At 35.8% G+C, this 11,320-nt stretch overlaps 2 protein-coding genes across 3 annotated transcripts; one reads left to right on the top strand and one right to left on the bottom strand.

Moving 5' to 3' along the window:
- Positions 1 to 1,283: 1,283 nt before the first annotated feature.
- On the top strand, positions 1,284 to 2,582 carry LOC114276592 (Peroxidase superfamily protein). The gene has a single exon (XM_028218372.2). It carries the CDS (start codon positions 1,428 to 1,430, stop codon positions 2,445 to 2,447), a length of 1,020 nt encoding a protein of 339 aa, XP_028074173.2. The 5' UTR covers positions 1,284 to 1,427; the 3' UTR covers positions 2,448 to 2,582.
- Positions 2,583 to 3,952: 1,370 nt separating this feature from the next.
- Positions 3,953 to 10,978, bottom strand: ARL1 (ARG1-like 1). 2 transcript variants are annotated; one of them, XM_082871356.1, is made up of 13 exons: positions 10,747 to 10,978; positions 10,514 to 10,663; positions 9,233 to 9,356; positions 8,998 to 9,080; positions 8,752 to 8,863; positions 8,539 to 8,643; positions 7,874 to 7,924; positions 6,208 to 6,297; positions 5,999 to 6,107; positions 5,449 to 5,597; positions 5,314 to 5,367; positions 4,960 to 5,183; positions 3,953 to 4,483 (listed from the first exon to the last, which is right to left on the bottom strand). In XM_082871356.1, the coding sequence occupies exons 2-12, from the start codon at positions 10,648 to 10,650 to the stop codon at positions 4,965 to 4,967; spliced, it is 1,233 nt and encodes a 410-aa protein (XP_082727482.1). In that variant the 5' UTR covers positions 10,651 to 10,663; positions 10,747 to 10,978; the 3' UTR covers positions 3,953 to 4,483; positions 4,960 to 4,964. The 2 variants fall into 2 exon arrangements, with proteins under 2 accessions (XP_082727482.1, XP_082727483.1); XM_082871357.1 differs by having other exon boundaries at positions 10,733 to 10,952.
- Positions 10,979 to 11,320: the final 342 nt, after the last annotated feature.

Raw genomic sequence — 11,320 nt, 5'->3', positions numbered from 1 at the left:
TTAAACAAGAACATAGAATTAAATTTTAGTCAATGAATTCTCTTGATGTTCGAATTCATAGAGTTTCAAAAGAAAATCAAGAACCCTTAGGGTTCGTTTGGCAAGAAGAGTTTGGGGCTTTTTTGACTATTTTAGTCACAAAAGACAAAATAGGCTATTTTAGCTACAAAAAACAAAACATCACATCCAACCCATAATCATTACACTCTTCTCTCACAAAAAAATTCAAAAAAGCCAAAAAGTCAAAAAGCCCTTCCCAAACCAAGCTTTTTAGCCCAGGCTAAAATAGCCAAAAAAGTCAAAAAGTTAAAAAGCCAACCCACTTCCCAAACGGAGGCTTAGTCAAGTGAGACAACTCAATTGGTTAAACAAATAACCAAAATCGTTGTGGACATGTTAAAAAAAGGGATGCATTACACTATGCTCTCTTTACCAAATGGGGGTTTTGAGGGGAGGAGTGAAAACACTTTGATTTTTTTTATTTTTTTTCTGTTTTTTGAAAACAATTTCCATTGTTGGCAAGGAAAATAGTTACCAAAGATTGATATGCCAGTATTTGATTCCTCTGATCTATCTCCCTCTCTAAAATCATAACCTCACATCAAATGTTGAAAGTCAAACTTATAGTTACACCTAGACAAACCAAAAGTTTAGAGGACACAACCAAAGGAAATTACAACCATACCCAGGTTCCTCTAACTTTGAAATCCTCTCCACGCTCTAGGAACTCGGTCTGACTCAGTCAACCTCTTTTAATTTGCTAGATCACTATGAAGCTTTGTCGCTTTAATCTCCATTCCATTTTACCCAAACAATTCACAAGATGTCAATGCCATGCCATGCCATGCCATGCAATGCAATATGTAAAGAAGGTTGTTATCAAAACATTTAAGACAAGTTTACCTAAATATGCAAAGATTAATAACACTTAAAACTCTGTTTAGAATTCTTAAAACTATCAAATTATTCATAAATAGAATTTTCATAAATAAAATTCATTCACAATAATATGTTAGTAATATTTTTGCAATTATAAAGTTACAATGAGAATTTTTTTTTTTTTTGACTTGAAATAAAATTTATATACCACAATATTTATATACAAAAATTTTATTTGTATAAAAAAAATGACAAAAATACCCCCACAAGTAACTAATAGGTGAGAGAACTTCTGAATGGGAAGGAGCTAAATCCGGGGCCAAATTTCTTTAGCACCTGTACTTTCCATGGAAAATCAAAGTATCTAACCTCAAACTCAAAAGAGGACCCCAACCCCTCTCTCTCTCTCTAAATATATTTCTTCATATCCATCCCCCCCTCCATTCCCTCTCTTCCACTCCCTCAACTTCCTCTTATGTTTTTCACACTAACCATTTTCTCAAAAACCACCAACACCTTTCCATCATCATTTCTCTCATTCCTCAAACATGGCATTGCCTTTTATTCTTCTTCTCTTCCTCTTTCCCTCTCTCTCATTGCTTCCCTCAATTGAATCCAAGCTCACCCTAGACTACTACAACAAAACATGCCCTAAGCTCTTTGACATCATCAAACAAGTCACCATAGACAAGCAAACGGCCTCCCCCACCACTGCTGCAGCCACCCTCCGCCTCTTCTTCCACGACTGCATGCTCGAGGGCTGCGACGCCTCCATCCTCATCGCCTCCAATTTTTTCAATAAGGGCGAACACGACGCTGATATCAACCTTTCCCTCCCCGGGGACGGCTTCGACATCGTAACCCGTGCCAAGACCGCGCTCGAGCTCGAATGCCCCGGTATCGTGTCCTGCGCCGACATCCTCGCCCTAGTGGCCCGCAACCTCGTTACGATGGTCGGCGGGCCCCACTACAAAATCAGGCTAGGGCGGAAAGACGGTTTCATTTCCCAGGCCACGGCAGTGGAAGGCCACATTGCAAGGCCAAATATGTCATTACCACAAATTGTCTCTATGTTTCAGACCAAAGGGCTTTCAATACAAGAACTTGTAACATTGTCTGGTGCACACACCATTGGTTTCTCTCACTGTGACCAATTTGCTAATAGGCTCTTCAATTTCAGCAAAACATCACAGTTTGATCCAACTTACAACCCTAAATATGCAAAAGCATTGCAAAAACTTTGTGCTAATTACACAAAAGACCCTACAATATCAGCTTTTAACGATGTGATGACACCAGGGAAATTCGACAACATGTACTTCTCTAACTTGCAGAAGGGGTTAGGGTTGTTAGCGTCCGATCAAGCCCTGTTGACCGATCCAAGAACGAAGAAGTATGTGGATTTGTACGCTGCAGACCAGAATGCGTTCTTCAATGATTTTGCCCATGTGATGGAGAAGGTTAGCGTGTATAATGTCAAGACGGGGAAAAAGGGAGAGGTGAGGCATAGATGTGATGCTTTCAACAAACTAGATACTCATAATGCAGGCAAATATATGAAGGCATAGTTTTGGATGATCAAAAGGGTTTAGGGTCAATTTTGTTTTTGGTGACAATAGGGCCATGAAATGGTGAAAAAGGTAGTGAAATTTCTCATGTTTCATGTTGGTTACCAAGATAGGATAATATATATGTAGGGTATGTTTGGATCATGGGAAAAAATCAAAAGAAAATGGAATGAAAGAAGTTAAATTGATTTCTTTCGTTTCTCTTTAATTTTTATTTTTATTTTTCCCTCTTTTTCTTCAATAATGATGTTTTAGTAATGTTATTTTGGCTTGTATCGTAGACCAAATGTATGATCGTGGAAATTGTTGTTCACAATGATTTTTACAATTGTTATGGGTCACTTATTTTAAATTCAATTTTTCTATGTTATGTACTGTGTTCATTTCATCCATGTTCTGTCGCATTTTCTTGATCAATCAGTGCTGTAAAATTGTTGAGAAATGAAATGGGAGATAAAGGAATTGAAGCTTTGTTTTGATGTCAAATTTTTTTTAGGATTTTATGAGATAAAAATGGCATCTACTGTTTTTTTGTTGCCATGGTTGCTCTGCCAAAAGTGGATTTTCACCTTCACAGAAAATGTCATCCACATCAAAGCAAAAGTGTAAAATCTCAATATGGGTGTTTATGGGTCAGTTCGAGTCAAGTTTATCCTTGACTTGGCAATTGAACCATATGCATCCAGCTAGAAAAATAATCATCCAATATCAACTGACCTGCTATTTGAAATTAATTAAAATCATCGGTTGAGTTGGTTTTTAAAATAATACTTATCTATTCTCAAAGTTATACTTGTGCCTAATGAATTTGATATACAAGATGAATAATTCAAATAATGGAATATGACCTTATCAAAACCTAATAACACGATCTTATCTCCTTGTCGAAAGTTTAAAAAGTCAGTCGGCTATGCACTGCAATCTGACAATGTTAAATGTAAGCCACAAACCTTGAGATGTATGAATGAATTAAAAAAGGAAACCACAAATAAAATTTTATATATATTTTATACAAAGACTGTCATTCTGTATAAAATTTACAAAATTTTGTTTGTATAGCTAAGAAAATTTTGATCAAACAAAAGACTGGCTTTCAATCTTTCTAATGGGGACCTATTGATTCTAAAAGTAAATCATTCAAACCTTTCATTTCAATTCATAGCAGTTGTATCGAAGAATTTTTAAATTCAAATTCTAATATCCTACTTCACTCGAAATCTTAAGTTAGCAAAATGATTACACATCCTGAGCTGCGTTCCTGAAGTAGGTCCAAAAAACCCCTATCTAGGATTGGTTTTCAATTATCAAAACAAAAAATCCGATTATTGACAACAAATGGTTTGGAATAGCACAATTTTACATCTACACAGATTTTCCGAAGAAGATCAGATAGAAATCCTCAAAAAGACCATTAAAAACGATGTGACAAGTCTTGGATATTTTATACAAGAAACAAAAAGCCTACACACGGATAAAACAAATGTTCTCTGCGGAACGAGATTCTCTTAACAATAATAAATAACTGAAATAATTTCATTCGAGATAAATAATGTACACCACAGCTAGCCAAACAATCCCTTACATTTGGGTGGGCAGCAAAAAATATGTCCAGCCCACAAAGCATAGCAACATTCTCCATGTATCTAAGCCCCAAAAGTTACTTACCCAAAAACAAAAAAACCAAGTGTACACCCCCAAGTGAAGAGTTGAGAGAGAACTCCATGGACAGAATATGAACTTTACAGGAAAGATGCTTGGGAATAATACCAGGTTAAGAACAAGAGAACCACAAAGCACATGAAAAACACAGGAAAGAATTTTACAATAACAATGAGAATTGATGCTTTTACGGGCTGGACCTAACATTCAGCTTTGTTTACGATTAGGGTTTGCTCCATGAATCCCTTCATTGCAGAATTCTTGCTTACACGGATCTTGAAGTACCAGAACTCATAAGCACAGTATTGAATGAAGATTTATTGCCCCAATGTCGCTGATTTAAGCTTTTTCCCATACTATTCAAAGAGACTAAAAACCTAGAGCACAATAACAATTGTCACCATGGAATACCGAAAGATGTTAATCTATGAAGCACATACACCTCTCCGGAGGTCACGTACATGTGTTGGACACAAACACAAGCCAGACACGTGTCGAACACGCTAGAGGGAATCAGACATGTTAGAGACACTTGGACACACTAGCAACAAGCTGGGGACAGTGTCCTATTTTTGCTTTTTATAAAAAAATAAAAAAATAAATAAAATAAAAATAAAAAACATTTGGGCCAAAATAGCATATACCCAATGTTGATAACTTGGATGAGAATAATTTTTTGATATAAAATAAATATATAATATTAAAAAATATGACATAATAACTATATAAATTATATGTTCCACACTCGCCCTTATGTGTTGTGTCTTGCATTTTTTGAAAATTTTCGTGTCCACATGTCAGTGTCTGTGCTACTTAGATGTTACTAAAACAAGGTTATGGTCAAAATTCTCACCCTATTTAGCAAGGCTTCCGCCTGTGCACCTTTAAAGGGATATTGTACCATTTTTTCCTCCTTGGCTTATCTCTCGTCGTAGACTTCTTATCTCTCCCATGACCATCTTCTTTGGCCTCCTTGGACACACTTCTAGTCTTGCTTCGACTACTGCTTCTTTTCATTGGCAGATCAACTGTATACGAGGCGTGAATTTCATTCCTTTGCTTAAGGAGTTCGTCAATCTGCAAAATTAAACGTACAACAAGAGTCAACCAATAGATTCAGTGCGTTTCAGAACTACCAACACGATCACTATCAATCATTATCAAACAATATGAAGTTTGTGATGAAGTATTCCAGCATTTGACTCACCACTTGCATTTCTTGCGCATATCGACTGGTCATCTCTGTAAACTGTTGCAAGACCTGTCACCATCCACACGAAAAATAAGCAAAAGTGAAAGAATTTTTAAAGATGACGTGCACTGCAAATGTTGATGTCCAAACCTCTTTGTATTCAGTTTCAAATTTTGAGAGTTCCACCCTCTTAGATAAAATCTGAGCTTCCACAGCTCTAAGATTCTCCTTCTCTTCTGTAAACGGAGCAGCACAAAGAGCCTCTATGGTGTAGCTTGCACTTCTGAAAAAATTGTCACCTGAAAAACATGCCAGAACCTCATCAGAAAGAGATAGACCCATCTGTTGGGTAATGTGGATGCTGATAAGTACTCAACACTAACCAAACCACTTGACTTTTGGAGCAAGGGTATTTCAGCACTTGTGACTTGTTACCCTAATTTCTACATATTTATAATTGTGGGGAGGCAGTTATCTCTAGTAATCTGTTGTAACATTTCTAATCATAGTAAAAGCCGCAGTAGCTAGGAAACAGCACTAGTTTAGAGTGAATCGCGTATCTATGTGATTTATCTTTCTTGTGTGTTTGTTCATTTATGTGCTTCGTTTTTCACTGATCTTGGTTAAGTGTTACGGATTCCAAATAATGCATAGTCAAGAATTATATAACATGTAACTTGAAATATGTCAAAGAGTTTACCATAAACAGCAAACACATGGGTCCCAGCTTTTAATTCAGTTATTTCACATGGCTGAAAACCATCCAATTTTTTGAAGAAGGCCATGTCCGGATCCTTGGCAGCTGCCATCTAAAGCCATCATATCAATAAACCAAAGTCAAAATGATGAATAGAAACTAGTTGGAAGAACAAAATTGATCTAAGGTTTGAGGAGGAATGATCAACTCACAGAGTTAGCTGTTTGATCCAACTGATAAACAGGAAAACCAAGAAAATACATCCCAGCAGATGTAACCTTCCCCATTTTTGCACTATCCTCCTACACCAAGAAGTCAGATATAAGTTACTGAAACAGCTGTAATAATACTAAATTGAATAAAACATGCTGCAGCATTCCATTTTCCAGGCCTATTGCACCACATCTGAATGAGATGAACCCTAACAGGCCAAGAATGTAATTATGTAATATCCCAGAGGCTTAGAAGATGCACTTCATTAGTGTCCCCCCCATCCACTGCATGTTAGTTGCTTCCTTCATTGGTGTTTTCTTCCCCTGCTTGGATCTCTATGAAAAAACCAAAGAAAAGAAAATTGAAGAAGTGGTTTTCCATTCAAAAATTTTGCATCCTAGTGATCCTTCAAGATCATTATTGGTCTTTCTTCCTCTATTTTTTACATCATAAGACCCGTCAAGCTTTCCCACACCACTTTAAATGCTTCCACCAAGACCACAGGAAAACAGTTGGTGTCCAACCACCCAATGAAGGTGACAAAATCCCTTCATGTGTTGCATAAGTCAAGGCTCCATCATGCATGTCAAATATTCGTGCCAAAATCAAGTTGACACCTCTTTGGTTTCTAAAAAACCATCACATCAACTCTCTCATACCAATATAAACATCATATCGAGGCCCTTTATACTATTCCCATGACATCTCAGTCACTTTCAGTGAGAAAAAAAAATTATTTAATAAAATTTCCAACAAAATAAATGGATTCATGAACTCTCTTTTTATGTCTCATCATCAAGTTTAACATCATAGATGCTCATGATCTTATATGAGGATATGTTTGGTAGGGAGGATGGAAAGTGGAAGGGAAGGGAATGTAGGAGGGAAAGGATTGGAAGATCTGTCCAAGTTGTTTTGGTAGAGTAGAAGAAGAAGAGGAGGGGGATTTTTTTAGATTGATTTGATATTATACCCTCAATGACCACAAGGACGAGACAAAAATTAAGGACAATTTTGTAACTTCAAACACCTTTGAAAAAACAGACCAGCCTTTCTCTCACCTCATCCATCTGTTTTTGGATGGATGTTTTATCTTGTGCCATCATGCATCACTGCAGAATCCCAAATCCGCCCTTTTTCCCTTCCCTTCCCTTCTGCCTTCTCTACCAAAAACTGAATCAGCCTCCTTCCCCTTTTCCCTCCACCCTTTCCTTCCTCACCTCCTACCACCCAGCCAAACATAGTGAAAATAAAGAATCATATCATAACTCGTCCACTTGGTTCAAATCTCCAGTGAAATAATGAGAAGGGGACTGTTCTAAGGGGTCGTTTGGCAATGTTGACTTTTTGGCTTTTTTGACTTTTTTAGCCTAGAACTTTTTTGTTTGTTTGGTTTTCTTGTTTGGCTTTTTTGGCTTTTTTGCATTGGAATGACAAAATTGCCCTCAACTTGGAAATGATGCTTTTTTGACTTTTTGTTTGTATATGGATTATTTTGGTAATTTTGCATCCTAAATCAAGTGTTTTGTCATTTTGTGACTTTTTTTTTGTCCTTATGTGCTTATTTAGTCCCAACATGAAAACCAAGCCAAGGCTAAATTATATCAGTTATTTCCACATTAACAAGAATCCACAACTGACGAAAGGACAAAAAAAACTTTATACCTGGAGTGCAAGACTTAATCCACCACTTTCCTCATGATCAAAGTACAGTAGCTGCACAAGCCTCAAGCCTATTAGTAAACCCAATGGTGGAAACTTGTTAACATATCTAAATAAAAATTATAAAACTACAGTGTAATCAATTCCTCAAAACATATATTCAGCTGACAGTCAAATAGTTTTTGAATCTGCAAGAAAAACTAGAAGAAAAAATGCGCGTAGGAACTTTAACTGTAAAGTATTTGGATAAAATAACAAAGATTTATTGATGCATGTTTAATACTGAAAATGAAAATGTAATGTCAAATCAATTCAGATTAAAGATAGAACACTTCTATATTATGTAAGGCCTTCAAAGTAACTCTTTTTTTTTTCCTTCATCGTAGAACTTTTCAAAAACAATTGGGTATAAAGAGGATAAAATCTGTGATGAAATGAGCTCAAAAAATGACCTACCAACAGAAATAAGTTTGGACAAGTTAATTTATGTGTGAAAGGAGGAAGAGATGGAGAAAGAGAACTTAGAATTTAAGTTTGAACAAGTGAACTTATTTATGGACCAAGACTCCTCCGGTATTATAAATATTAATGACTTTCACAATTCTAAAATTTAAATAGCTGCACCTTCCGCAACCAACATACAGATTACTTAACATTCTTGTACAAACCTTGAATTTGCTTTTGTCTGGTGATTGGGCACGGCACACAAATCCAGATCGTGCCTCCTCCTCTGTTATGGTAACAGCATAAAAATGAGCGCATTGTTTTTCAACCTGTTAAATAGTGCCAAATACCCATATAAGCATACCACATTTAAGTTTAACATATGAACCACAACAAAGCTGTCTAACATTACAATAACAACAAAAACAAAAACCAACCTTTCTAAACGCGCGTTGTCCTAGTGGAAGTGGATGAATTGTTACTGTGCCATGTAGTGCCTCCTCCAAGACAGTTGCTGATACAGTTGTTTTGATTGGCACACCAAGTTTACTACATGTAGTACAATAAGAACATAACAGACCCTATTATCTGTAGCATAGGGCTCATGTTTATCATGAAAGAATGAATCTATGGGCAAATGAAAAGATGAAGAATGATATAAAGACATAACATTATGCACTTACCTAAAAAGTGCAGCAAAGATGGTGTTCACAGCACCTAAACTTGAAAGATCTAACTCCAAATCTTGGCTCTCTGATTCAACAGCCTGACCAAAGGACACTCAAGTCACATTTAGCACCATATCAGAACATTTACTAGGGGGAAAAAAGGATAGAACATACATAAAATTGAAACTAATTTCTAATAATTGAAACAAATCGATGACTGAAAATTGCTGAAACAGAAGTGAGCATTTACCTCAAACCCAGCTGTGTCATACTGATGTCGTTTATCGGGATCAGATAAAATATTGTAAGAAAAAGTGACCTCCTTAAATATATCAGCTGCTTTAGGGTCATTTGCATTCTTATCAGGATGGTACCTGAAATTGTATGATATTAGCATCATTAACTTTTTATCTGCCTGATAAAAAATATATAAACTGCCTATCATGCATCATGCATGCGCAGGCTTGTGAGAAAGAGAGAGAGATGCAGTAACATCTTCAACACAACGCAAGATGAGTGGTTTGCTAACTATTAACAAAAACTTCCCAAATAGACAAATACTACAACTCAACAGAGTTAGCAACCAACTTTTTTTTTTTTTTTCCTGATAAATAGAGATAGCAACCACCTTCAATTTAAGATTCCAGCAGATAATAGCAATGTTAAGTGTACCATATGATTTGTATAGGATATATATTTAAAAGTATTTTCGGTGATTTTTCTATTTAACAAGGGTGGAGAATTAAACCCAAAAACAATTAGCAAAAAACAAAAACTGAAGTTTCCAACTGAATCCAATTTAATAATCAGTGGTCAGAGATCTACCTTTAGGATTGATTAGTGAAAAACAAAGGCGCACACGATTTTACAAACCAATTTCTTAAATTTGGAAGATGTAATAATGTCAGGGCTAAAGCGAATAAAAGATATAAAAGTGACCACAGGAAAGCAGGATTCAGGGCAAGAAGAACATAGAGCATATCATATGTAAATACTAGATTGAAGGTTACTACAATGAACAGCCACCATGACACCAAATCCCTAATGCTGTGTTATTCTTTATTTTCCATCTAGATTCCATTTAGTTGTTATCAAAAGGGTAAGGGAAAAAAAATTCAAATCTCAAGTTTTTACATCATCTAGGACCCGAGGAAAAAACCCAAAAAACCCAACTGACCCAAATAAAATTTGTTCTTATTATTTATCCCAATAATATATATATATATAAAAAAAAAAAGGGGCGACTTTGTTCTTCATTTGGAAACCAAAACAATGTCAAACGATACGGGTTAGTATTGTAAATTCGTCCTTCAAAGTTTCTTCTTTTTCCAAAAAGAGGGAAAACCAAATTTGAAAATGTGCCAACGTCTCAGAATCAGCTACAATGTGAAGATCTCAAAAATTGTTAAATAATTCTCAACACTGATCTATGCAATGTCATAACAAAAAAAAATCCTAACCTAGACAAAAATTTCAACTTTGAATACAAAACCAAACCAATCATTAGAAAATAGCGGGGAAAAAAAGGTACTTGAGAGCCATTTTTCGATAAGCGCTTTTGATTTCCTGATCTGTGGAGTTCCTTGAGACGCCGAGAACTTCATAGGGGTCTCGACGAAGCTGCTTCGCCACATCGTGTTTCTCCGATTTCGATCTGTGAGCCGGCATTTTCGTTTCACAGCTGAGGAACCCCAAAAAAAAAATCAAAACCTTGAACAAGAAAAAAAACTCACGAAGTTCGAAATCTCACATGAATTCGCGAACCTGATTCAGAATCTACAAAGGTCGGTTTTTCTGAAAAACTTTCCCGGAAAGTCGTTGTTAGTAAGAAAATTGGAAAAACCCTAAAATGGGAGGAGAGTGAAAGACTCCTCCATGGGACCTCCAAGCTGGAGCTTCGGAGGAGAGAGAAGATGTGGAGAGAGAGAGAGAACAAGAGGGGCGAGTAATTGGAGGGGAAATTAGGTGGCGTTTTTTAGTATATTATACTATTAGTATATTATACATCTCTTCGCTGTCTTATATCCTACGCACGGGGCGTATTGCGCAATGCTGTTGTCAAACAGTCCTCTCTGGCTTGGGAAAAATTATACGGTAGTATAGAGAATTTAGGCCTATTGGGGATAAAGGAACTATTTTAAGCTTTCGTATGTCTAATTTAACATAAATTATATAAGTCAATAAAATAAAATATTATATTTAAATTATAATTATTTTATTTATTTTTTATAAAAATTAAAAAAATTAAATTAAACAAATTTTTTAATTTCAAATTAAAAAAGTCTCAATTCAAAAAAATTAGCTTAAAAAAATCAAAGTCGAAGGGTAACTAAATTTT

This window comes from Camellia sinensis, chromosome 5 (genome assembly GCF_055761805.1).
Source record: "Camellia sinensis isolate YWXY chromosome 5, ASM5576180v1, whole genome shotgun sequence".
Lineage (NCBI taxonomy): Eukaryota > Viridiplantae > Streptophyta > Magnoliopsida > Ericales > Theaceae > Camellia > Camellia sinensis.
Note: the sequence above shows the minus strand (reverse complement) of the source record. Positions and strands in the feature narration are given on the sequence as shown.

What these genes read in the sequence shown, in the direction of transcription:
- ARL1 (XM_082871356.1), bottom strand. Translation starts at nt 10,650, where the DNA reads ATGCCGGCTCACAGATCGAAATCGGAGAAACACGATGTGGCGAAGCAG. An exon ending in GATTAAGTCTTGCACTCCAG is followed by an intron (nt 6,298 to 7,873) that starts GTATAAAGTTTT and finishes TTCTTGGTGTAG; the next exon opens with GAGGATAGTGCAAAAATGGG. An exon ending in TGGATCAAACAGCTAACTCT is followed by an intron (nt 6,108 to 6,207) that starts GTGAGTTGATCA and finishes TGATGGCTTTAG; the next exon opens with ATGGCAGCTGCCAAGGATCC.
- LOC114276592 (XM_028218372.2), top strand. Translation starts at nt 1,428, where the DNA reads ATGGCATTGCCTTTTATTCTTCTTCTCTTCCTCTTTCCCTCTCTCTCA.